At 35.7% G+C, this 23,619-nt stretch overlaps 13 protein-coding genes and 2 pseudogenes across 15 annotated transcripts, besides 2 other annotated features; 11 read left to right on the forward strand and 4 right to left on the reverse strand.

Moving 5' to 3' along the window:
- Nucleotides 1-14,994: part of a mobile genetic element that runs on past the window's edge.
- Nucleotides 1,430-1,831, forward strand: TVAGG3_0671850 (uncharacterized protein; the record flags this gene model as incomplete). The annotated part of the gene is made up of 1 exon (XM_051242434.1): nucleotides 1,430-1,831. The coding sequence occupies one exon, from the start codon at nucleotides 1,430-1,432 to the stop codon at nucleotides 1,829-1,831; it is 402 nt and encodes a 133-aa protein (XP_051089021.1).
- TVAGG3_0671860 (uncharacterized protein) lies at nucleotides 1,851-2,006 on the forward strand (the record flags this gene model as incomplete). Its single annotated transcript, XM_051242435.1, has 1 exon — nucleotides 1,851-2,006. The coding sequence occupies one exon, from the start codon at nucleotides 1,851-1,853 to the stop codon at nucleotides 2,004-2,006; it is 156 nt and encodes a 51-aa protein (XP_051089022.1).
- On the forward strand, nucleotides 2,026-2,610 carry TVAGG3_0671870 (phage tail repeat-like family; the record flags this gene model as incomplete). Its single annotated transcript, XM_051242436.1, has 1 exon — nucleotides 2,026-2,610. One exon carries the CDS (start codon nucleotides 2,026-2,028, stop codon nucleotides 2,608-2,610), a length of 585 nt encoding a protein of 194 aa, XP_051089023.1.
- TVAGG3_0671880 (uncharacterized protein) lies at nucleotides 2,657-3,281 on the forward strand (the record flags this gene model as incomplete). Its single annotated transcript, XM_051242437.1, has 1 exon — nucleotides 2,657-3,281. A coding segment is annotated over one exon (625 nt), but the record flags the coding sequence as incomplete, so codon positions are not given.
- TVAGG3_0671890 (protein of unknown function, DUF4106 family) lies at nucleotides 9,092-9,927 on the reverse strand (the record flags this gene model as incomplete). The annotated part of the gene is made up of 1 exon (XM_051242438.1): nucleotides 9,092-9,927. A coding segment is annotated over one exon (836 nt), but the record flags the coding sequence as incomplete, so codon positions are not given.
- On the reverse strand, nucleotides 10,579-11,461 carry TVAGG3_0671900 (annotated as a pseudogene). Its single transcript has one exon. A coding segment is annotated over exon 1 (883 nt).
- On the reverse strand, nucleotides 11,612-12,961 carry TVAGG3_0671910 (protein of unknown function, DUF4106 family; the record flags this gene model as incomplete). Its single annotated transcript, XM_051242439.1, has 1 exon — nucleotides 11,612-12,961. A coding segment is annotated over one exon (1,350 nt), but the record flags the coding sequence as incomplete, so codon positions are not given.
- On the forward strand, nucleotides 14,011-14,892 carry TVAGG3_0671920 (uncharacterized protein; the record flags this gene model as incomplete). The annotated part of the gene is made up of 1 exon (XM_051242440.1): nucleotides 14,011-14,892. The coding sequence occupies one exon, from the start codon at nucleotides 14,011-14,013 to the stop codon at nucleotides 14,890-14,892; it is 882 nt and encodes a 293-aa protein (XP_051089027.1).
- Nucleotides 14,995-15,367: 373 nt separating the features above from the next.
- Nucleotides 15,368-23,619: part of a mobile genetic element that runs on past the window's edge.
- Nucleotides 17,446-17,688, forward strand: TVAGG3_0671940 (serine threonine-protein phosphatase family; the record flags this gene model as incomplete). The annotated part of the gene is made up of 1 exon (XM_051242441.1): nucleotides 17,446-17,688. One exon carries the CDS (start codon nucleotides 17,446-17,448, stop codon nucleotides 17,686-17,688), a length of 243 nt encoding a protein of 80 aa, XP_051089028.1.
- Nucleotides 20,265-20,450, forward strand: TVAGG3_0671950 (phage tail repeat-like family; the record flags this gene model as incomplete). Its single annotated transcript, XM_051242442.1, has 1 exon — nucleotides 20,265-20,450. One exon carries the CDS (start codon nucleotides 20,265-20,267, stop codon nucleotides 20,448-20,450), a length of 186 nt encoding a protein of 61 aa, XP_051089029.1.
- Nucleotides 20,838-21,405, reverse strand: TVAGG3_0671960 (annotated as a pseudogene). Its single transcript has one exon. A coding segment is annotated over exon 1 (568 nt).
- TVAGG3_0671970 (uncharacterized protein) lies at nucleotides 21,423-21,824 on the forward strand (the record flags this gene model as incomplete). Its single annotated transcript, XM_051242443.1, has 1 exon — nucleotides 21,423-21,824. One exon carries the CDS (start codon nucleotides 21,423-21,425, stop codon nucleotides 21,822-21,824), a length of 402 nt encoding a protein of 133 aa, XP_051089030.1.
- TVAGG3_0671980 (uncharacterized protein) lies at nucleotides 21,844-21,999 on the forward strand (the record flags this gene model as incomplete). The annotated part of the gene is made up of 1 exon (XM_051242444.1): nucleotides 21,844-21,999. The coding sequence occupies one exon, from the start codon at nucleotides 21,844-21,846 to the stop codon at nucleotides 21,997-21,999; it is 156 nt and encodes a 51-aa protein (XP_051089031.1).
- TVAGG3_0671990 (phage tail repeat-like family) lies at nucleotides 22,019-22,603 on the forward strand (the record flags this gene model as incomplete). The annotated part of the gene is made up of 1 exon (XM_051242445.1): nucleotides 22,019-22,603. One exon carries the CDS (start codon nucleotides 22,019-22,021, stop codon nucleotides 22,601-22,603), a length of 585 nt encoding a protein of 194 aa, XP_051089032.1.
- On the forward strand, nucleotides 23,225-23,575 carry TVAGG3_0672000 (DNA/RNA polymerases family; the record flags this gene model as incomplete). The annotated part of the gene is made up of 1 exon (XM_051242446.1): nucleotides 23,225-23,575. One exon carries the CDS (start codon nucleotides 23,225-23,227, stop codon nucleotides 23,573-23,575), a length of 351 nt encoding a protein of 116 aa, XP_051089033.1.

Here is a 23,619-nt window from a genome sequence, read left to right on the forward strand (position 1 = left end):
AGACAATCCTATAATGTCTCATATGTTTGATTTAATGAACCCAGTAGGTTCTATTTATACATCTATGGAAGCAAGAGGTCCTCAAGTAATGTTTGGTGTTGGTGCATGGGAACAAATAGTTGACAGGTTTTTGTATTGTGCAAACTCTTCAAAGGAAACAGGTGGAAGTAAAACGATTTCAGGTGAAAATTTACCTGCGCACAGTCACTACATAGATTTAAGTACATCTCAAGCAGGTTGGCATAAGCATAGATATTGGGATTGGTCAGGAATGACAAAAGGTAAAGGATATGATGTTAAAGACGACGTTAAGTTTGCTATAAATTGTTACTGGGATGACACTCAGGGAGAAGGAAACCATACACATTTCGTTTCAGGATATACACAAACAACGGGACAAAGTAAAGACTACATGCCACCTTACATGACAGTTTACGCATGGTATAGAATTGCTTAGTCGTCATTTTCAACTTCTTTAGCATATTCGTCAGGAGTTGTCTTATATTTGTTAGGAACTGTCTTTGAAAGTATACCACCTTGAACTTTGACAAGTTTGAAACGAGGTCTGACAATAGTAGTTTTATCTTCTGCTTGCAGTCTGTACATTTTGCCATGTTTGCCTAAAACTTCATAATATTCTCTTGTATACTTTCTTCTATTTTTACGAACACGAACGTGAGTACCTGTCGAGTTCCCATTGTTGTCATAGTCAATAGTATTTTCATATGGGTCGCGTTTAGGTATTTCTATTTTTACTTTGTCACCTTTCTTAAGTTTGAAGCCTGGCATTCTTTCTTGTTTGTCTCTTTTGACTAAACTATTAAATATATAGTCTTTCTCTAAGTCAGGGTTGTTTTTCATTTCTTCGGGGGAGTGGTTTCCCAAACCTTTTTGTTTACGGCTATTGTAAATATTTAAAACTTGTCTCATCTTTGCCATGGAGAAGTGTCTATATTGTCGTCATATGACATTTCATCTACCTCACCACCTTGTGGTTGATTTAAGTCTCTTAAGATTTTTATACAACTGTCAATGACACCAAGAGCAGAATGGTTTTGGTCGACAATGAAATATTGGTTTACATTTTTTGAACGCAGATAGTTTTTAATATCGTCTGATTTGAAAGAACTTTCACAGTCAGATGTCAGTTTTGTTGGATGGTATTTGTCAACGAATATTGTCAAAGCAGTTTTCACATCTAAAATATTTTTGGACCATAATGGTATGGCTTCACAGTATCTTGTGTTTTGACCGACAAATATTAACCAGTATGGTGGTCCATCTTCTCTATACCTCGGAATGTTTTCCAAGATATCCATAAACCAAGCATTTGGTGTTGAACTAAAGATTTTTATCATGAGTGCTTTCTTTGTCGCTTTAGAAACATAGGGGTCCTTGTTTGGATTCGTCATTTTTTAACCCATAAGAAATGGGTTTATTTGGCGCATTAGCAGGAGTTGCATCCAGATTTTTGCCCGCAGTGGGAACAATAGCCAGAGGTGTATTTGGAGTTGGAAGGAAGATTTTGAGTACATTAGGTATACTTAAAGAGAAAGCACAACCTATTATACAAACTGTACAGAAAGGTTGGGATGTAGCACGAGATGCAGCAAATCTTATTCCAAATCCTGAAACAAGAGGAAAAGTTCAAGGCTGGATGGACAATGTAGGAAGACAAGCAGGAAACTACTATAACAAAGCAAATGACTACTATAACCAAGCAGGACACTATATGGACCAAGGTGAAAGATTCTTTAACAGAGGATATAACCATGCACAACAGTGGGTAAACAACAACCAACCGCAACCGCCTCAAACGTGGGGAATGTAAAGTTTTTTACTGAGATGAAATGAACAATACAGCATTGAGACAAATGGGCTCAAGATGGATTTGTCGACTTCCAGCAGTTACACAACCACGTGTTTGTCAAGTCCTCCCTATACCTCAAGAAGTTTTAGACCGACTTAAAAAACCTAAACAACCAGTTGAAAACAAACCAAACTAAAATTTTTTACTGAGATGAAATGACCGAAGAAGTTGAAACGGTAGATTTGACACCACAAACAAAAAGTTCAGAACCATTGTCAAAACCTGTCAAAGAACTTACAGATGAAGAGAAAAATTCAATAATAGAAAGTGCCAGGTCTGGAAATACAAACCCTAACTACAAAGTCACTTTTCATAGAAATGGAACGGCTAGTATCTCAAAAAAGAAACAGACTCTCACAAATAAAATATTGAAGTCTGAAGGAGCTTTCGAGACAACAGATGGAAAAGTTTACTTCACTGACCAACAGTTCATTATAGAACATCTCATTGACTTAGAGTCGAAATATTCTAAACTTTACAACAAACACAAAAAGTTGAAAGGAAAACAAAAACAAATGGCATATGATATTTATGAAGATGTTGACAACACAACTGTTCCTGCAGGTGAGGTAAAGTCAGAGGAACCGAAAAGTGACGAAAAACCGATAGAAGAAGAAAAACCAAAAACTGAAGATAAACCAAAACCAAAGTTTAGTTTCAATACTAAACCAAGTCAACCTTCATTAGCTGGTATGGGTTGGCGTCAAAGACTTATGGTAGCCGGTGGTTATGTAAAGTAAAGAAAAAAAATATTTTTTTATTTTTATAAAAATGCCCCCATATAGAATGGACAGAAGGTCTGCTAGAATAAAAGCAGAGTTAGAAAGATATGGTTGGAAAGTTTCGAAGAAGTTTAAATATAGGAAGGGAAAGCCAATAAAAGTCTATGACAAACTGTCTGGTCTTCGCTACGAGATGGACTTAGAAACCGCGCGCGCCAATTATCCAAACAGACTCGAGAGGTTAGAAGAAGAACGTCTTATGGACATGCCTTTCGATGTTAGTGAGCCACAGGTTGAAGGACACGACGGCTTTGCCAGATTCTACTGGAAACATGACGAACAATTGCATCCTTTGAGAAGGAAAAAAGGGAAGGGTGAAGACAAACATGCTCCCATGGAAAGAACAAGATATGCATATGAGAAGTATCGTGAAGTTAGAAGTCAAATTACATCTGGTCGAACCTTTACAGTAAACTTTGACGAAGGAAAGAACAAAGAAGGCTTCATGGGTGTACTTGCTGCAATTCAAGACGGAAATAAGAAAGGATACAATCTCAGACTAACCGTAACAGATTTGGACGGTCACATTTACTATGCACATGGCAATGTCACAACAGCCGCACAACTTCTTGACGCTTTCAAGACTACAAAGAGAGAACAAATGGTTGACTCCGACTCAGATATTTTGAATGCGATTGAAGGAATTGCAAGTGTCAAGTTCGAATGGTACCAACCTAACCCTCAAGCAGTCAGACAACATGCTGGATACTTCCCCTTCAGAAATAAGTCTGACATTGACTTGACAAGGTATGGAATTTACAATTCAATCGAAACAATTGTCAATGAACCTTGTATTCTTACATGTCTCAGGAACTCTGGTCTTGTTTCAGAAGAGAAGATGAAGTATCTTGAGTCATGTGTGAAAACAAGGTACATGCTCAGAGGTCAATTGTCAAAAATTGCACCGTTGGCAAATGTGAATATCCGAGTCAACATTCCGACTGAGAAAGGTTCTTCACATGACGACTATGTTGTTGACAAAGACTTACCATGGTTGAAGATTGTAATTGTCCACAACCACTTCATGTTGAACGAAAGTCTTACAAACCCATTGTTCGGAAAAGGCAAGTGCAACATTGTCAGAGCTGTAAACATTCTTTCGAGAAAGTTTGTTGGAACCGATTCCAGATGACAAGCTGACAGAAACTTTTGTACCAAAAGACGAAACAAACTTTTCACTGTTAGCAAGACCAAAAGTTGTTCCAGACAAAGTTATAGCACAAAAGAAGTACACAATTCCACAAGGAGTTGATTGTTCGGATACCAACCTGAACCAGAAGAACTTCCAATGAGGTTGCAAGAACTTCAAGATGCTATAAATAAACTTCCATTGAGACATCAATTGACGTCAAATTGTATTGGAGAGCATCTGAGTTAGGTCAGAAGGTTTTATATGAAACAGGTTGCTTCGACGATGTTTATGAGATAACAGGAAAAGTTTCTCAGAAGATAAGAGACTCACTTGAATTTCCACAAACTGGACCAATTGTTGCGACAAGTTCGACTCAAACGAAAAGATATACTATGTCGACCTTAACGCTGCATACATGAGGTTTGTCCATATATATTCCGACTGGAATTCCAAACGAAGATGGTGAGTTCCTGGGAAGGAACTATACAGTTGGAAAGTCATACAACAACTTATGATATTAGGAAAGCTTCAAACCCCAAACTTGCAATGACACTCAAATTGCTTATGAATTCGACATGGGATATTCCATTAAGAAAACTCAAGAGATGAAGAGTAAACATTATGAGAAGGTCGACAACTTTGTTGAAAGGTTTTCTCCTTTGTTGTTTTGAAGTACGAATTCACTCAAGGTCAAAGTGGCTTAGTAACCACATTAAAACCTATTGTCGAACATTGGTCTTAACCTCAGTTCGCAAAGGCAGTCCTTGACAACTACAACAAATTCTTCTCCGAAGTCAAATCCAAAGTGAAGGTTTACTATGAGAACATTGACGCACTCATGACGAACGAAGAAGGATACAACAAACTCATTGAAGATGGGTTGGTCGGTGAGAAGATGGGTCAATTCAAATTGGACAAAATTTTCACCGAAGTTCATGTCCTTCTCCAAGCGTAAGTACTGGGGCATACTTGAAGACGGCACAGAAATAAAACATTGCATGAAATAAAAAATTTTTATTCGAATTTGAATTAAAATGTGGGAATTCTTGGAACGCGGAAAGGCTTATTTACTTGAGGAACAGGTAAAGGTGGTGGAGGTGGAGGTGGTGGAACCAGTCCATTTTATATTCCTTCCTAGGTAATTTCCGTTTAATTTCATGGTCGCCCTCGGAGTCTTTGAATCGGACAGGTCGAGTTACACCATTCTTGGTCTCAAACTCATATATAACCTGTTTGTCTGTATTTTCGTCGACTATGGCACGAGACACGAACATTGACCAAACGGACAAAAAGTGTCATTTCAGTATGGTCACGCAGCAATCGCATTCGAGCACTTCGAAGAAGCCTTACGTTCCAAGGGAGAGGGTGTCTGGTGCAAGGCAGAGGTCATGAGACTCTACGAGCAGATACATCCTCAATGCCTGGGAGGACAAATCGTCCTTGGATTGGCAATTCTACCAACTCCTCTGGGGACGATCCTTACGCCAACTCTCTTTAGAGCAAACACTGGCTTAGACTCTAAAATCTTTTTACCCAATTTACCTTGAACTTCAACTATCTTAGACTCAAATATTCATAGTCGTCTGCTTTCTTTGGTTCATAAGTATAACAAGTTTGTATGCTTTGCCTTCTTTAAGGTTTGAAAACCTTCTGTCAAAATTTTCTTTGACTGCTAACAAACCTTCTATGTCTAAGTCTTCAAATTTCGCACCATTTTTAGTCCAATAGCAACTTAACTGGTTCGATGTTCCAAACTTTGTCAAATGTAGACTTTTCAAAATGGTAGAAGTAAACATTCAAATAAGCGAATGGGTCTAGTTCTTCTTTGACTTCTGTCATGTACTTGTTGACTGAAATATATTTCGTCATCTTTTCTATCGGATAAAAAAATATTTTTTTTAAAATTTACTCAGAAAAATTTTCTTTGTATATACACCATTCTGAACATCTAAAAGACTTTTGACATTTGCCAGAATGTTCGTTTAGAAGCTGCCATATAACCATACTCTTGACAATACTGTTTATATGAATCGTACAATGACCTTTCATCTAAACACTCAAAGTTAGTCTCATCTATAAACAGTTCATATACTCTTGTTTGCTTCTAACAACGTTTGTCTCTCTTCGTATGTGGAATTTGTCTTGGATTGAAGTTAGAAATATCTAATGTCATGAAATATGAGAACAAGTGGTTGTAAAAGTTAGGTGTCAAAGTTTCTGCTAAGTCGTCAAAATATTCTGTATCTTGCATATGAGAAATCTGACGTTCTGACAACTACATATCTTCTGTTCAGAACTTTCTAACTTCATCGGGAACAACATTGTTTGAAACCATGACGAAGTTTGCAACATTTTCACAAACTCTTTGGTCTCTATACTTTCTTTCAACAACTCCAACTTTGTCTGTTATAAGACTCTTCAAAGCATCTGAGTTTAAAACCTTTGTTGTATCTATACTTTGAAGTTCGTTACATACTATAAGTTTCATATTCTCTATTGAAGAGTTAAATTTACCGCAGATGTTTTTCTAAGTTTGTCATATATTAGGGTTCGAATAGCCTTCTAACAGTTTGCACAAAATATCTGTAAAGAAAGTGTTCTTACCTGTTCCTTGTTTTCCAATTATGATGAGAGCAGTTTCATTTTAGCACTTGGATGTTGTAAGATGTTTGCAACCAACATAAGATATACTCATAGACTCTTTCGTTTCCATTGCATATAATTTCTTTGACATGGTCTAACCAAGCTTCTATAACATTTTCTTTCCATTCTACTTGTTCGTATTTATATCCAGTGAAGATAGAATAGAAGTTTGGAGATGGTGTATAGAACTTTATACCACGAACTGAAAATCTTCTAACTTTGACAATAAGATATCCCAAGCATCTAACATCTTCATACCAACTTGTACGACTTTTATTTTCTTAAGTTTCTGTCTACATTCTTGTTCTGAAACTATGGTTGTTCTTGGTTTGTTAAAGACAACATCCCATTCTTTCATGACATAACATTCTGGGCAGAGTCGACATAAATGACTAAACGTTTCAAATTCTCGACTGCTTTTTATAGTCTCTAAATGGACACATATTTCTGAACGCTTGGAAGTCATAAAAATCTGAAACGTCTATTCTGTACATTTTTATAAAAATAAAAAAAATATTTTTTTTATTCTTGACTTTGTTGTTCCATTTGTTGCATTTGTTGTTCTTGAGCTATTTGTGTTGAAGTTGTTCTTGTAATACAATACTTTCACCAGTTGCATCTTCCAATTCGAAACTTTCTGCCGTCATTGACAAATACATAGGACATAAAAGTTTTACAGGAACAAAGTTTGCGTCAACTAAGGTTAAGTTTATGTTTGCTAAAGTGTTTGAGTTTACTAAAGCTGAAAACTCTGCATTCGAATGAACAATAGGCAAACCAGCAGAGAATGTGTTGTTTATACGCATGAGTATCTTTTGGTCATAGTAGTTTCTGTCGACATTCGAATAGCACTTTGAACCTAAGTTGAAACAATATATAAAATAGGTGTACTTAAGTCAATGGAACAGACAAACCTTGTATGACACCTTTTCCTGTTATAGGAAACTGTTGGTAGTAAAAACCAGATATAAGTTTTGTATTATAGCTCATATCGTTTATACTAAACTCAGTCGGACATCCAAACATAATGAAACCTGCTCTAGTTGCAGCACATGTTACATCCGTCCTTAAAGTATTAAATAAGTCAACAAAACCTGTTGGTGGTATATCTGAGTAAGTATCTTCAAAGAAGTATTTTTTACCATTCACAACAACAAAGTCTTCTGGTGTCAAAAGAGCAAAACAGGCTTTAGTCGTCATCGTGTTTAAGGTCAGTTTACAATATCGTCCTTGAGGACTTTGTAAGTTTGTTGTTATAGAATTATATGACTCAGGGTTTTTAGTCGTAATAGTATAAACCACTATGTCTTTCTGCCATTTTTACTTAGCAAGTAAATTTTAATGAAATGTTGTGGTCGTCAAATATTTTTATGACGTCTGGGAAACTATATTTTAAGTTCAACGTTTCACCTCCTTTCATAACGTATATCTTGTCAATGACATTGTATGAAACACCACAGCAAGCAATGTCGGGTTCTATTTCTTTGATGTTTATATCGTCTGCCTCTGTCAAAAGTTTCAATAGTTCTTTCAAAATTTCATGAGGTGCAATGACATATGAGTTCACTTTTACAGGGTTGTGTTCGACCAAGTTTAACATTATACCCAAAGCCTGACAAATTTCTCCTGAGTTTTTAAGTTTGTCTTTAAGTTGTTGGTAGTCGTTTCGAATATCTGCAACAGAACTTAAGTCTCTGCTAACTTCAGGGTATGTTGGTTGTTCTTTTACAGGAACTATTGTTATACCATCTTCGTCTTCGTATGGTTTCCCCACTTCAACATCTCTTTCTTTGACATTGACAACAACACTTTGACTGTTTGTTTGAGTTGGTGAATTTAACTTCACATCTGCCATCGCCATTAAACCTTTTGAAACACTTACGCTTCTATTTTTCGGAAATGACATTTTACTTAGAATAAAAAGATGGACGTATTTGAGTATCTCTTCGAATTGAAGCAGAACAAAGTTTACACACACAAACAATACAAGTTCATTGACAGAGTAGTTCTTTATACAAACAATGGAAAATGTTATAGAATAGCAGTCTTTGCTGAACCAAAAATTTTTCATAAGCAAAGAAAGTTGGTATAACCGAGATGGTGAAAGTTCTTGAAGCAGACAAAAATATAACAACAAAACTGACCGATATTTCTAAAGGAAAGTTTTTTAATACAATACTATGTCAAAACTGGCGTACTGTCAATATTTGACGGAGAGAAGTCAGTTCAAGAACAACTTACTGACCTGCTGCCAAAATCTGCTCGATGGAAGCTGTCGTTATTACCAATCTGAGGAGCCCCAGCAGGTTTCATCGAACGAATCTTCAAAAGAGCATCTTCCGTGAAAAGTGCTATTGGTTTTGTAAACTTCTTTGCTTTCAATTCATTTGGACCGTCTCTGTCACCAGTATATTGTATTTGAACTGTACCAACAGTTGAAATACCACCCATAAAGTCTTCTGAGTCAGCAAATGGAATGCCAAGCCAAAAGTTTGAACGTCTCCATTTGTATATTGAGTTTTTTGACCTCCTGTATGAGTCCATACTTTCACATATGGCATAATAGAACTTTGCATTTCAGGGTTAATGGTTGTTGTGAAATTGTTGTTAAAGTTCATAGCATCTAATGTCAAGTTGTATGACCTCATATCCTCAACTGTAGAATATTCTTCTCTTGGATAATATTTGCCATCTATGTTTATATGATATTTAATACCAGGGTTGTAGAAACAAGAATAGTCATTTATAGTTCGTCTGAACAGTACAAACATAGTATCTGCATGTTTCATTGCAGTTGTTAAGGCAATATCTGTTCTTGCACCTGGTTCAGCACTTTGGTTTCCAACTTCACCTGCAAAGTCTTTGACAGATATTTGGTGTATAGGGAACATAAGTGGAACTGCAATATATTTGGCAGCTAAAGCATTTGAAATATCTGGGTCCAACATATAGACTGCAAGTCTGCTTTCTATTCTCTTGCATTCAAACTTTTCGCATGTGAACTTAACTGGGTCCCAAGCAGTTCCAGCAGCATTGAAGTAGTAGTTTACTTCAGTGTTGAGGTTTGAGAAACCAAAGTCTAAGTCAACTTTGTCTTTGCAAAAGTCACAGAACTTGGCTCCACCAGTTCCAGCTACAGTAAGAGTGAATGGGTCTTGTGTTGGTGCAATGACTAAGTTATTTTTGCTTGGAGTAAGTTCGATAGAAATTTTTCCTGCCCAGTTTGGCAAGTATCTTAAAAACCTGAAGATGAGGAAAGATGACAAAGGAACTCTAAGTTTCAATTTTACTTTGGTTACTGCTGCTGCAGTTTGTCCAGAAAGGTCAACATAAACTCCTGGAACGTTAGGGTCAAGTCTTCTTATTTTCTCAATAGTTGCATACTGGTCTGTTTGTTCTCTAGCTTGTGGTTGTACTGAGTTTCTCAAAGCGAACCATTCATAGTTTGCCCATGTTACTGTTTGAACTAAGTCAGAGTTAGAATATATCTTATATCCCATGAAAACTTCTGGAGCATATTGGTATCCGACATAGAAAATTCCATTGCAACCTTTCTTGTCAGACAACTTGGCAGAAGGTTTTATTTCAATGTCTTGTTCCACGTATAAGAAAGAGTTGTCAATAGAAATTATATGAAACCTGTCGCAAGCAATATCTACTGTTGTTGAAGAACCTTCTCCAAACTCACCTACGTTTCCATAAGAAACAGCAGTTGTATATTCGTAAGTTCCAGGAACTATTTCTGACCTTCTAATGGCATTGTCGCATTCGTTATACCATTCGGAAACATTTCCATTCATAGCATCCAAAACTGTTGGCGTTATATTCTGAGCGGCGTACATTTCATATGAGTAAAAATATAGAATAGTTGGATTTATATGTCATAATAGAACCCACGTGGACCAAGCTTTACTTTCTTCCTGACTGAGTTTTTAACTCTTCTTTTTCCTTCATTGCCCTCTGCTTGAAGTTGTTGCATCTTTGCATTATGTTCATCTAGTATGTTGCAAATTTCCCATGTCCTTTTTGCCTTTTGGCTCTGGTCGCCCATCTCAGGTAACCTATATCCTAGAAAGAGTTTGTCATAGTCTGTATTTGAGTCTTCGCGTATTGTTTGCATGACTCTTTCCTGAGTTTCCGGTTCAAGCTCTTCAAACAGTGCCTGTCCATATGGAATATGCTCGTTTCCAAATATATGTTTTTGTAGCCATTCTGGTTTTCTTTCCATGTTACCAACTATATCTTTTGTGAATGGGAAAGCTTCTACCCAATCTTTCAGTCTTGCGTCGTTTATTTCTGTAGTTGGTTTTATTTTGTCAAGGAACATGTTTTTCAATACTAACATTTCATTGGTACTGTCCATTTGAGTTTTCTTAAATATTCATCCCTTCTCGGTTCATTGTCTGCAAAGTAAGTTTTTATGACATTTTGTAAACTTTCGTTTGCAAGGTCATGTACAATAGGTTCTCTTCCTTCTCCCTCCCTAACTTTCTTTCTAAACTCTTCACCAAATATACCATCTCTATGGTTCTGTGTAGTTCTTTGAGATAAATGTTTTAGAACGTCAGGTGTTATATTTCCATCAGCCATGTTCATTTCATACTGGTCCAAAATATCTGCATGTTTCATATCTTTCAATGGCATTAAAGCCGCGCTGAAAATACCAGCTATATCTGGTTCACCATTCACTTCCATTGCGTCTACAACTTCTTGGAATTGAGGTTGTAAGTTTATGAACCACCTATCCGGGTTAGCTTTATGACCCCATCTCATTGTAGTTCCATCGTCTGCAGAAACAAAAGTAGGTTTGTTTCCATCTTGGCTAGGTTCTGAATGAACTTTAAACAATGTTTCATTTCTATATGTTTTCTTGAAATTTAACCTTTTATCTTCACCGAGTTCATCCGAAGATTGAACGTTAAATGCTCGTAAGTAAAAAGGGTTGTTGTATTTGTGTACATTTTCTTTCAGTACTTCCATTCTATGCTGAATATTTTCATCTGGTGTTGGAGTCTTTTGTATGTCGGCAAACATTTTTCGATATTCTTCTACTATGTCAGCCGAATTTTTTTTAGACTCTTGGAAATATTCCATATTCTCCGCATACTCTTGTTGAGGGTCAAGATTTTTCGGCTGTTCCAAATCTTCATCTAGTTCTGTGAAGTTAGTTTCCAAAGGAGTGACTTGTTCGTTTCCTTCAGGCTCTTCTAGCTGTTGTTGCTGAACTATTTCTTCCATGTCTGGTTGTATCTGAACTAGTTCTTCCTGTGGAGTTTCTTGTACCTCATCTGCTGGCATTTCATATATTCCGAGACCGTTTTCAACAAGTTCCCTTTCTAAGTCATCCGGACTCATAAACCTTTCTTCTTTCGTTCCGTCTCTATTTTTTACGCGTTTCATGAAGAGAGTTAAATTGTCATTTAGCTCTGACATCAAATATCTCGGAGTAAATTCGTTCATGTCATTTGGATGATATGCTATTAAATCATATCCCTTAGCGAGCTTGTATTTTCCAGGTTTGAAATTATATCCCCTTTGGTGCAGAGCCATAAAGCTAAATAGGTTCGGGTCAGTATTTCCTTCCTTGAACTTTCTAATAGCTTCTTTATATCTGTCACTAAAGTCAATAGTAGCTGGGTAACCATAGTCTTCTTTAAGCATTTTTAAGAAATCTTGGTTTCCTTGTTCTCTACTTCTTTTATGTCCTTGCTCTGTTTGTTTTTGTTGTTGTGCTGGGTTTTGAACTGTTGGTTGCTGTGCTGGTTGTGGAGGTGGTTGTTGTGCTGGTTGTTGTTGTGGTGCAGTGTTTTGAACTGTTGGTTGTTGTGTTGGTTGTTGTGTTGGTTTTGGTGCATGCCTGTGTCTATGTCCATGTGACGATGTAAGTGTGTTAGGTAGTCCTGGTGCAGGTGCTTCTCTTGGAGGGTTTGGTGGTATATAAATTCCACCAGCTGGCACATATGTTCCATCTGCAGCGTAATGTCCTACCTGACTTTTCGTTCTTAAGAAAGCATTTACTAGGTCTGTTTTGGTCTGTTGTAACTCTTTTTCTTGACTTTTCACAACAGTTGCTCTAACGGCGTCATAGGCACTTTGAACTGCCTGTCTCGTTGCTGCATCTGTTATTTTCGTCATATTTTGTGCTACTTCTTTTAACTCTTTGTCGAAACCTTCAGACTTCAGTTTCTTTCCAGATGAGAAGTCGTTCACTTGTTTCACCTTACTATGAAGAGCTTCGAAGGCGTTCTTAAAGTCAGCATTTGTTAAAGCTTCATTTGAACTGTCTTCATCCGCTTGTATTTTTGTCCTTATTGACCCTATAAGCTGGGCTGCTTTAGCGTTGGCTTGGGCATCTAACCAGTCATTGTTAGCTTTTATATATTCTGAGCTTTTCATTGCCTTTTGCATAGCCGCGTCGTTATTTTTACTTTCTTGTGCTAAGTTTTCATACTGTACGGTTTGGTTTTGCAACTGTAAAAGTTTTTCTGCCTTTACATTTGCTTCAACTTCCTTTTTATACTCATCGCTATCCATATATGTCTTCAGGGCTTTTTGTTTTATCTCTTCATCTTTCAGTACTTTATATCGAGTAGTATGGTTTTTCAAATTTACAACATCTTGTTCCATTTTTGCTACTTCTGCTGCTTTTTCTGACACTTTTTTCGCATATTCCTCTGTACTTAGTTCTTTCAGTTGTTCTTCTTTCTTCTTTTTCTCTACGTTTAACTCATTGAGTTTCTTTGTGTGTCTGTCATATTCTAGTTTCTTTTCGTTTTCACTTATTTGCTTCTGTATGTCTATGTTTGACTTTTTGACATCTGTTATTTGATTTTTGAGTGAACTTAAATTCATTTGACTTTGAGGGTTATAGGCTGTTCCGTCTGCAGCTCCACCATAGCCTGCCATTTTCGCTAAAAGTGCCGCTCTTAAACCTCCACTCTGTGCACCAACAACTCGGTTTAAAAGCATAGGATTGCTTGACATTTGTTGCAACATAGTGGGGTCATTCATAATTTGTTGTTGCAACTGTTGTTGTGGTGTCAGTTTTACTATTGGATGTTTCAATGCTCTCTTCCTCTTACGTATATTCTTACGTAGCTTACGTGGCATTTTAAGTGAAGTTAAAAAGCGGTTTTTGACAGATGTTTATATGACACTTTTTGTTCAGCTCAAAAAACTACTCGGTCAAAGTGTTGTCAGTTTTGTAAAATAACCGTCTTATCTCATTCTATAAGGGGGAAAAGGCTTCTCAAAGTATACTTCCTTGGAACGCCTGTAACTTTTCCTGTAGCGACGATAGACCCTTACTTGTCCGGACAAAGTTATACTATTTTGAGTGCTCTACAAAAAAGTCAACGGCGACGACTCTCAAAAACCGTTGTGTAAAAAGTTTTACCGTTGGACAAAAAAGTATATATAGAAAACAAAAAACGTTTATAGTTCATTCAATATTTGAGATGGAACGGTTTTCCAACGGTAACTATTAAATAAAATAAAAAAATAGAGGGGGTCTCCGTTGACGAAAACGGTTTATTTTAAACTTTTCTATGAGTAGTCCGAAAAAAACAGTTTATTTTTGTCTAATGGAAGCCAACATTAACAATTCTCAACCGCTAACCAAAGCCAAAGCCCCACAACCTCCAAGAACTGGCACAGCTGTTAGAATAACCGCCAAAAAGTCTAACAGCGAATTAAGAGAAATTCTTCAACAAATTTGCTCTAAATATCTCAAAGACGCCGAAGAAAACACACAACCAGACGCTATATACAATACTCAGTTCTGTGAAGTTCTGAACAAAGCAATTGCTAGTTCAATTGAACTTACTAAGACAATTCCAAGTCCAATTGAGCTTAGCGATGTCTTAGTTCAGTATTTTCCAACATTTACTAAGCTTATAATGTTGAGAACTTTATACCAAGTTCGTCAAAATCTTCCTCGTTACATGCAACGGTCATTCGACAAGAGAATTGCCGAATTCCAAGTCTTTAGTTACGGATATGACCAAGATGAATACATTGACGAGTTCGGAGACAACTGTACAAAATGGTTTGACTGCTATACGACTACACAATTTGAATTCGACTTTCTCGAATTCAACGCAGCAACCATTTATATCATTGCTCTTTACCTTTCCGAACAACAACAAGACCTCGCAGATGGAGATGTTGTTACTGTCGTCATGGAAACTCCTGAACAATTCGGAAAAAAGAAGTCTCTAATTGCCAAATTTGTTCCAGGACATCAGCTTTTCCAACGCACAGAAGTCTTCTGTATTCCTGGAACTAAGTTCTTTGTCAGGAGCGAACTCAAAGAAAGATATAATGTGTCATTCAATTACACATTATATAATGTTTTCGACCCAGAAGAAGGCTTCTTCCCAGAAGCAATGGAGGAAGAAGAAGAGGAGGAGGAAACACAAGACTCTATCCAAGAAGAGTCCTCCGAATTCACACCAGAAGACTAACAATTTTCCGAATAAAAACCTCATTTTTTACTAAACATCTTCGGGGCTAGAAGGGGCGCAGCCCCTGGAAGCCCCACTACCTTTTTTTTTTTTTTTTTTTTTAAGATAAAATTAAAATTCGAAAATATCTATTTTTCAAAACACGCATCCAAAAGCGAAAAAATTCGAAAAAATCATGTTCTTATAAAACTCACTGATTTTGCAATTTTTATGAGATTTGAAGTGATAGAATATATTACCATCTTATTGAAACATATGCTTCATTGTTGTATTCACATAATATTAATCAGAACACTAGGAAAAGTGGATTTTCGAAAAATGACGATAACGATTATTTGCAAATCGCCTCTCAATTTTGAGAGACTTTCAATTTTTACAGTGGACCCTTAAATGTTCAAATATTGAATCATTTTTCATGTTCATTCAGACATCTTATCGTAGCTGATAATCCTTTGTTTTCTCTGTTGTCTTTTAAAAAAAAAAAAAAAAAAAAAAAAAAAAAAAGGGAAGTGGGGCTTCCAGGCACTTCGTGCCCTCTAGCCCCGAAGATGTTTAGAATATGAGAGAGGTCCTATAAACCGGAGAAAGTGTCATATAAACATCTGTCATTTTACTCAGAATTTTCATGAAATTTACACCAAAAATATATTTTAGGGTAGAAGGGTATATCTAACCTCTTTTCTAACCTCTTTTCTACCCTCTTTTCTACCCTCTTGAATTTTCATGAAATTTACACCAAAAATATATTTTAGGGTAGAAGGGTATATCTAACCTCTTTTCTAACCTCTTTTCTACCCTCTTGAATTTTCATGAAATTTACACCAAAAATATACTACTAGGGTCATTTACGAAGAAATCTCAACAAAGTCTTTACGATGAAGTCTTGACAAAGTCTTTACGAAGAAGTCTCAACAAAGTCTTTACGAAGAAGTCTCAACAAAGTCTTTACGAAGAAGTCTTAACAAAGTCTTTACGAAGAAGTCTCAACAAAGTCTTTACGAAGAAGTCTTAACAAAGTCTTTACGAAGAAATTCATGAAAATTCAAGAGGGTAGAAAAGAGGTTAGAAAAGAGGTTAGATATACCCTTCTACCCTAAAATATATTTTTGGGTCATTTACACTCATTTACGAAGAAATCTCAACAAAGTCTTTACGAAGAAGTCACAATAAAACATCTGTCACTTTTCAGGAAAAAAAACATTTTTATTAAATATAAAATGAATTTTACAAAACCACCGTTACCCTTCTTTGGAAATAAGAGTAGATGTAAAGATATTCTATTGAGAGAACTTAAGAAACTACCGAATGGTCTAACATTTGTAGACTTGTTCGGTGGAAGTTTCTATATATCTCATTTGTGCCATACAATATTTCCTGACTCAAAGATTATATGCAATGACTTCGACAACTATATGAACCGTCTCAAACATATACCAGACACAAACAAAATATTGAAAGAGTTAAAAGAAAAGATACCTATAGGTAAGATGGAACGTATACCATTAGATAAGAAAAATACTGTCAGAGAGGTTTTGAAAAAGGCAGAGTATATTGACTGGGATAGTATATCTGCTAGACTATTATATAGTGGTGCTATAAGAGTTCATGACATTGAAACACTTATGTCAAAAGTTTTATATCTTAACTATACAAATGTTTTCAAAGAGAACATAGAAAAATATATTGAGGGTATAGAGTTTGTGAGATGTCATTGGACAGAGTTGTATGAAAAATATAAAGACAAGGAAAATGTTTTCTTTATAGTGGACCCGCCGTTCTATAACACATGGGATTTTCAATACCAAGTAGACTGGACTTTGAGAGACTCTTTAGAAACTTTAGACGTTTTACATAACCATCCATGCTTTTACTTTACATCCGATAAAAGTGGTTTGGAAAGTGTCATGAGATGTTAGAGGACATACATGACTATGAGTTTAGATACGATAAGATAGAATATGAGAGAGGTCTATAAACTGGAGAAAGTGTCATAACAAAGAAATTTTACTAGTAAGTAAATGTGGTTTGAAATAGGACTACTTGTTTTAGGTTTTTTCCATTGTGTCATTTACTTATTTGACGTGGCAGAAAGATATAGAGAATATGAAGATGAACCAATGCCAGCAAATGTTCAGTATATGTACTCGTAAGAGATATTTTTATCTAATATTAAATGGACGCACAGAACTTAGCGAATGCACAGCAACCTGGACAACCAAACCAGAGAATATTCCAAATGAAGTTAGAATACAAACTGCAATGGCAAACTATGGTCAAGTGCCAACAGATGTACAAATGCAAACTGCCATGTCAAATGACGCTGCGTTAGGTTTGCCACCATGGTATGCAATATTGAGATGGAAAGAGTTTTATACAAACCCTGAAGTGGGATATAAACAACTTTATGCAGATGACGCGAACACAGGAGTTGACCCAGAATATGTTTTCTACCAGAGGAGAAACAGAATGTATGAGCTCCAGTTAAAGAATGCTATGGAACTCAACAGGAAACGTAAGAGACTAGGCGGACATTAGATTTTTACATATAGTAAAATGGGTTTCTTCAGTAGTATTGGAAACTTCTTTCGAAATGTTGGAAGAGGTATATGGAATGGAATAAAAACCGTAGGAAGAGGAATTTGGAACGGAGTCAAAAATATTGGTAAAAGAGTAGGTCAGTTTGTTGGTATTATACCTAAAGACCCTGAACCAGAAGAACAAGCTCCTGTTATACAACAGCCTGAACCTGCACCACAGTCTAGTTGGCAACCAAATCCAACACCTCAACCGTATTAAAAATTATATTTTTACCGTTCGATAGTAGTTGTATATGAAACTAAGTTCTAAGTAAAACGCATGGTATAATGGAATTATTTCTTTTTCTTCCATCTGTAGTAAACCATACTTGAAAGTCTGAAATACTTCCACTTGGTGGTTCGTATAACTTTGTAGGTTTTTCGTAAAAGTCATTTGCCAAGCATAAGAAAGAGTTTTGCGCACCAGAAAATGAAGCATGAACAATAATAGCAGCTGGGTCGAAAACATCTTTAAATAAATATGGTTCATCTCTTGCATATCGACTGTAAATATTTGCTAAAGGAAGTTCGACTTTCTGATTTAACATTCTTTGCAAATAATACCATGACATTGCAGTGAATTCTGTATATATTTGTTCGTCTTTCTTTGGATTGTCTTCGTAGATTTGAAATGACACTTGTGAATTTTGTTTGTCATATACAATTCTCACATAAAGTGTGCTCTCGGTATTTGCATATTCATCAGCATATTTTGCATAACATGAATTTATTTTATCTTCTATATTTTTTAACGCAGTCTGTAGAGAAGATGAAAGGTCAACTTGTATTAGCTCAATTTCTTCCCACATTTTTCGTTTCCCTTCAGATATATAATCTATATGAAACCTTACAATAAATGGAAAACTTTTATCTTCTACAGACACAAACTTCATTCTACGAAAGCCAATAGCTTTTGTGACAGATGGGTCTCTTAGCCATCTCAATGGGTAGTCAAAACGATAGCCTTCATGCTTTACGGTCTCTGTCTCAAACTTTTGACCTACGTTAGTAAAAAGTTCATCTAATGGTTTAGTTGTAGCAACTCTTGAATTTTCTTTTTCTATTGAAAGCATATTTTATCTAGAATAAAAATGTCGAAAGAAACAGCGTCTATGAGAGAAATAAAACACAACCGACAACTCATTTTGCAAGCTCTAAATAAGAACACAACAAACTTTTCAAACTATTCTAAGATATCTGAGTCATTGAAAGAAGGAAACTTAAAACTGACATTAAACCCAATGACAGATGAGTTTCTATTTCAAGACAATAGGAACCATACTGTTTGTATAAATCCAACAAAAGGAACTTTAAACGAGAAACCTATAGATGAACTTCTTTTGAAAGCAGATGTTGACAACAAAGCTGACAAAGAGTATGTCATTGAAAAAGTTCAAGAAGAACATGACAGAGCAGATGCAACATATGCAACAAAAGCAGATGTTGACAACAAAGCTGACAAAGAGTATGTCATTGAAAAAGTTCAAGAAGAACATGACAGAGCAGATGCAACATATGCAACAAAAGCAGATGTTGACAACAAAGCTGACAAAACATATGTTGACAATAAAATGTCAAGTGAAGTGACAAGAGCTGAAAACGAATATTCTAAAAAGACTCATACACATACCATTGCAAATATTGCAAACTTACAAGAAACCTTAAACAGGAAAAGTGACGTTGGACATACACATACCATTGCAAATATTGCAAACTTACAAGAAACCTTAAACAGGAAAAGTGACGTTGGACATACACATACCATTGCAAATATTACAAACTTACAAGAAACCTTAAACAGGAAAAGTGACGTTGGACATACACATACCATTGCAAATATTACAAACTTACAAGAAACCTTAAACAGGAAAAGTGACGTTGGACATACACATACATCTTCTGAAATAACAGACTTAAACGTTAGCCTTGAAAAGAAAGCAGATAAAACATATGTCAATGAAATATACCAAAGTTTAGTTGGAACAAAAAATATTGAAACTATGGTTGGTGACTTTTCTGTCTATGAAGAAAACAAATATTTTAGATGGGAGTTTGTACAGTCCTTAGAAAATGGTACACGGTATAAACTCATTCCGAAAAATAACAATGAAATGTATGTAAGCTATAAAAAGAGTGATGGTACACAAGTTAAAGTTCCATTAGACAACAACTGCTACTTAAACTTATATGGAGACGAACAAAAGAAATATTTAAGAGTTTATGAAATGGCAGATATGACATTGCCTGACCCAGCTCCAGCACCATACTATTATGACTATGGAGATGACGTTAGAACACCACATGTAGATGAACAAAAGCTAACATTATATTTAGATTTTTATAGATATAAAAGATATAATGCAATAGAAAAAACGAGAATAGTATACTATATATGAAGATGACAGAAATAAATATTATAGTCAAGACTTTACCTACCCTGAAAACATAAGATTATATTATAAAAAATATTCTAACACAAACCAGAAGAAACCTGAAATAGTTGCACTATATTTTAAGTTCAAAAGAGACAATCCTATAATATCTCATATGTTTGATTTAATGAACCCAGTAGGTTCTATTTATACATCTATGGAAGCAAGAGGTCCTCAAGTAACGTTTGGTGTTGGTGCATGGGAACAAATAGTCGACAGGTTTTTGTATTGTGCAAACTCTTCAAAGGAAACAGGTGGAAGTAAAACGATTTCAGGTGAAAACTTACCTGCACACAGTCACTACATAGATTTAAGTACATCTCAAGCAGGTTGGCATAAGCATAGATATTGGGATTGGTCAGGAATGACAAAAGGTAAAGGATATGATGTTAAAGACGACGTTAAGTTTGCTATAAATTGTTACTGGGATGACACTCAGGGAGAAGGAAACCATACACATTTCGTTTCAGGATATACACAAACAACGGGACAGAGTAAAGACTACATGCCACCTTACATGACAGTTTACGCATGGTATAGAATTGCTTAGTCGTCATTTTCAACTTCTTTAGCATATTCGTCAGGAGTTGTCTTATATTTGTTAGGAACTGTCTTTGAAAGTATACCACCTTGAACTTTGACAAGTTTGAAACGAGGTCTGACAATAGTAGTTTTATCTTCTGCTTGCAGTGTGTACATTTTGCCATGTTTGCCTAAAACTTCATAATATTCTCTTGTATACTTTCTTCTATTTTTACGAACACGAACGTGAGTACCTGTCGAGTTCCCATTGTTGTCATAGTCAATAGTATTTTCATATGGGTCGCGTTTAGGTATTTCTATTTTTACTTTGTCACCTTTCTTAAGTTTGAAGCCTGGCATTCTTTCTTGTTTGTCTCTTTTGACTAAACTATTAAATATATAGTCTTTCTCTAAGTCGGGGTTGTTTTTCATTTCTTCGGGGAGTGGTTTCCCAAACCTTTTTGTTTACGGTTATTGTAAATATTTAAAACTTGTCTCATCTTTGCCATGGAGAAGTGTCTATACTTGTCGTCATATGACATTTCATCTACCTCACCACCTTGTGGTTGGTTTAAGTCTCTTAAGATTTTTATACAACTGTCAATGACACCAAGAGCAGAATGGTTTTGGTCGACAATGAAATATTGGTTTACATTTTTTGAACGCAGATAGTTTTTAATATCGTCTGATTTGAAAGAACTTTCACAGTCAGATGTCAGTTTTGTTGGATGGTATTTGTCAACGAATATTGTCAAAGCAGTTTTCACATCTAAAATATTTTTGGACTGTAATGGTATGGCTTCACAGTATCTTGTGTTTTGACCGACAAATATTAACCAGTATGGTGGTCCATCTGTTCTAACTCTCGGAATGTTTTCCAAGATATCCATAAACCAAGCATTTGGTGTTGAACTAAAGATTTTTACCATGAGTGCTTTCTTTGTTGCCTTAGAAACATAGGGGTCCTTGTTTGGATTCGTCATTTTTTACCCTATAAGAAATGGGTTTATTTGGCGCATTAGCAGGAGTTGCATCCAGATTTTTACCCGCAGTTGGAACACTAGCCAGAGGTGCATTTGGAATTGGAAGGAAGATTTTGAGTACATTAGGTATACTTAAAGAGAAAGCACAACCTATTATACAAACTGTACAGAAAGGTTGGGAGGTAGCACGAGATGCAGCAAATCTTATTCCAAATCCTGAAACAAGAGGAAAAGTTCAAGGATGGATGGACAATGTAGGAAGAGAAGCAGGAAACTATTATAACAAAGCAAATGACTACTATAACCAAGCAGGACACTATATGGACCAAGGTGAAAGATTCTTTAACAGAGGATATAACCATGCACAACAATGGGTAAACAATAACCAACCTCAACCGCCTCAAACGTGGGGAATGTAAAGTTTTTTACTGAGATGAAATGAACAATACAGCATTGAGACAAATGGGTTCAAGATGGATTTGTCGACTTCCAGCAGTTACACAACCACGTGTTTGTCAAGTTCTTCCTATACCTCAGGAAGTTTTAGACCGACTTAAAAAACCTAAACAACCGGTTGAAAACAAACCAAACTAAAATTTTTTACTGAGATGAAATGACCGAAGAAGTTGAAACGGTAGATTTGACACCACAAACAAAAAGTTCAGAACCATTGTCAAAACCTGTCAAAGAACTTACAGATGAAGAGAAAAATTCAATAATAGAAAGTGCCAGGTCTGGAAATACAAACCCTAACTACAAAGTCACTTTTCATAGAAATGGAACGGCTAGTATCTCAAAAAAGAAACAGACTCTCACAAATAAAATATTGAAGTCTGAAGGAGCTTTCGAGACAACAGATGGGAAAGTATATTTTACCGACCAACAGTTCATTATAGAACATCTCATTGACTTAGAGTCGAAATATTCTAAACTTTACAACAAACACAAAAAGTTGAAAGGAAAACAAAAACAAATGGCATATGATATTTATGAAGATGTTGACGACACAACCATACCTGCAAGTGAAGTAAAGTCAGAGGAACCGAAAAGTGACGAAAAACCGATAGAAGAAGAAAAACCAAAAACTGAAGATAAACCAAAACCAAAGTTTAGTTTGGAAACTAAACCAACTCAACCTTCATTAGCTGGTATGGGTTGGCGTCAAAGGCTTCTGGTAGCAGGCGGTTATGTAAAGTAAAGAAAAAAATATTTTTTTATTTTTATAAAAAACATTTTTTTATTTTATTTGAAATGTACGCTGAGTTTGTTGGAGAAGACCGTTGGGAAACTTGTTTGTTAGATGAGAAATATGAAATTCACTGTTGTGAGTCATTTGAAGTCAGAAACAAAAAGACAAAAAGAGTTTTAAGCGAATGGGAGGGGAATAAAGGATATGCTATTATGAAGATGGGTGGAAAACACTATCTTAAACATGTTGTCATTGCAACTCATTTTATACCGAACCCTAACAATCTACCTTTTGTAGACCATATAAACCATATAAGAAATGACAATAGACTTGAAAATTTACGTTGGGTCACTCGTTCTGAAAACAATAAGAACATAGGCAAATTTCGAGATATTGTATTCGAATTTGTCGACGAACTAGAAGATGAAGCAATTGAAATTACAGACTATGGCAAGCATACGTTGGAGTTTTACTACTATAGCGAAGAACAGGACTCTTTCTACTTTTATACCGGCGTAAACTATAGGAAATTACAAGTATGTTTTACTAAGGAAGGCTGTGCTTATGTAAACGCTAGAGATACAGATGGAAAATACGTTAGACTATATCTTAACAAATTCAAGAAGCTATATGGCATACCATTTTAAAACGTTTTTAAAACAGTATATTTTTACATATATTAAATGTTTCAGGTTGAACGAAAGTCTTACATACCCTCAGTTCGCAAAGGCAGTCCTTGACAACTACAATGAGTTCTTCTCCGAAGTCAAATCCAAAGTTGTGGTTTACTATGAGAACATCGACGCACTCATGACGAACGAAGAAGGCTATAACAAACTCATTGAAATGGGTTTAGTTGGTGAGAAAATGGGCTGTTTTAAGCTAGACAAGGTATTTTCCGAAGTTCATGTTCTCTCCAAGCGTAAGTACTGGGGTATACTTGAAGACGGCACAGAAATAGTTAAACATTGCATGAAATAAAACATTGCATGAAATAAAACGTTTTTAAAACAGTATATTTTTAC

The sequence above is a fragment of the Trichomonas vaginalis genome, chromosome III (genome assembly GCF_026262505.1).
Source record: "Trichomonas vaginalis G3 chromosome III, whole genome shotgun sequence".
NCBI lineage: Eukaryota > Parabasalia > Trichomonadida > Trichomonadidae > Trichomonas > Trichomonas vaginalis.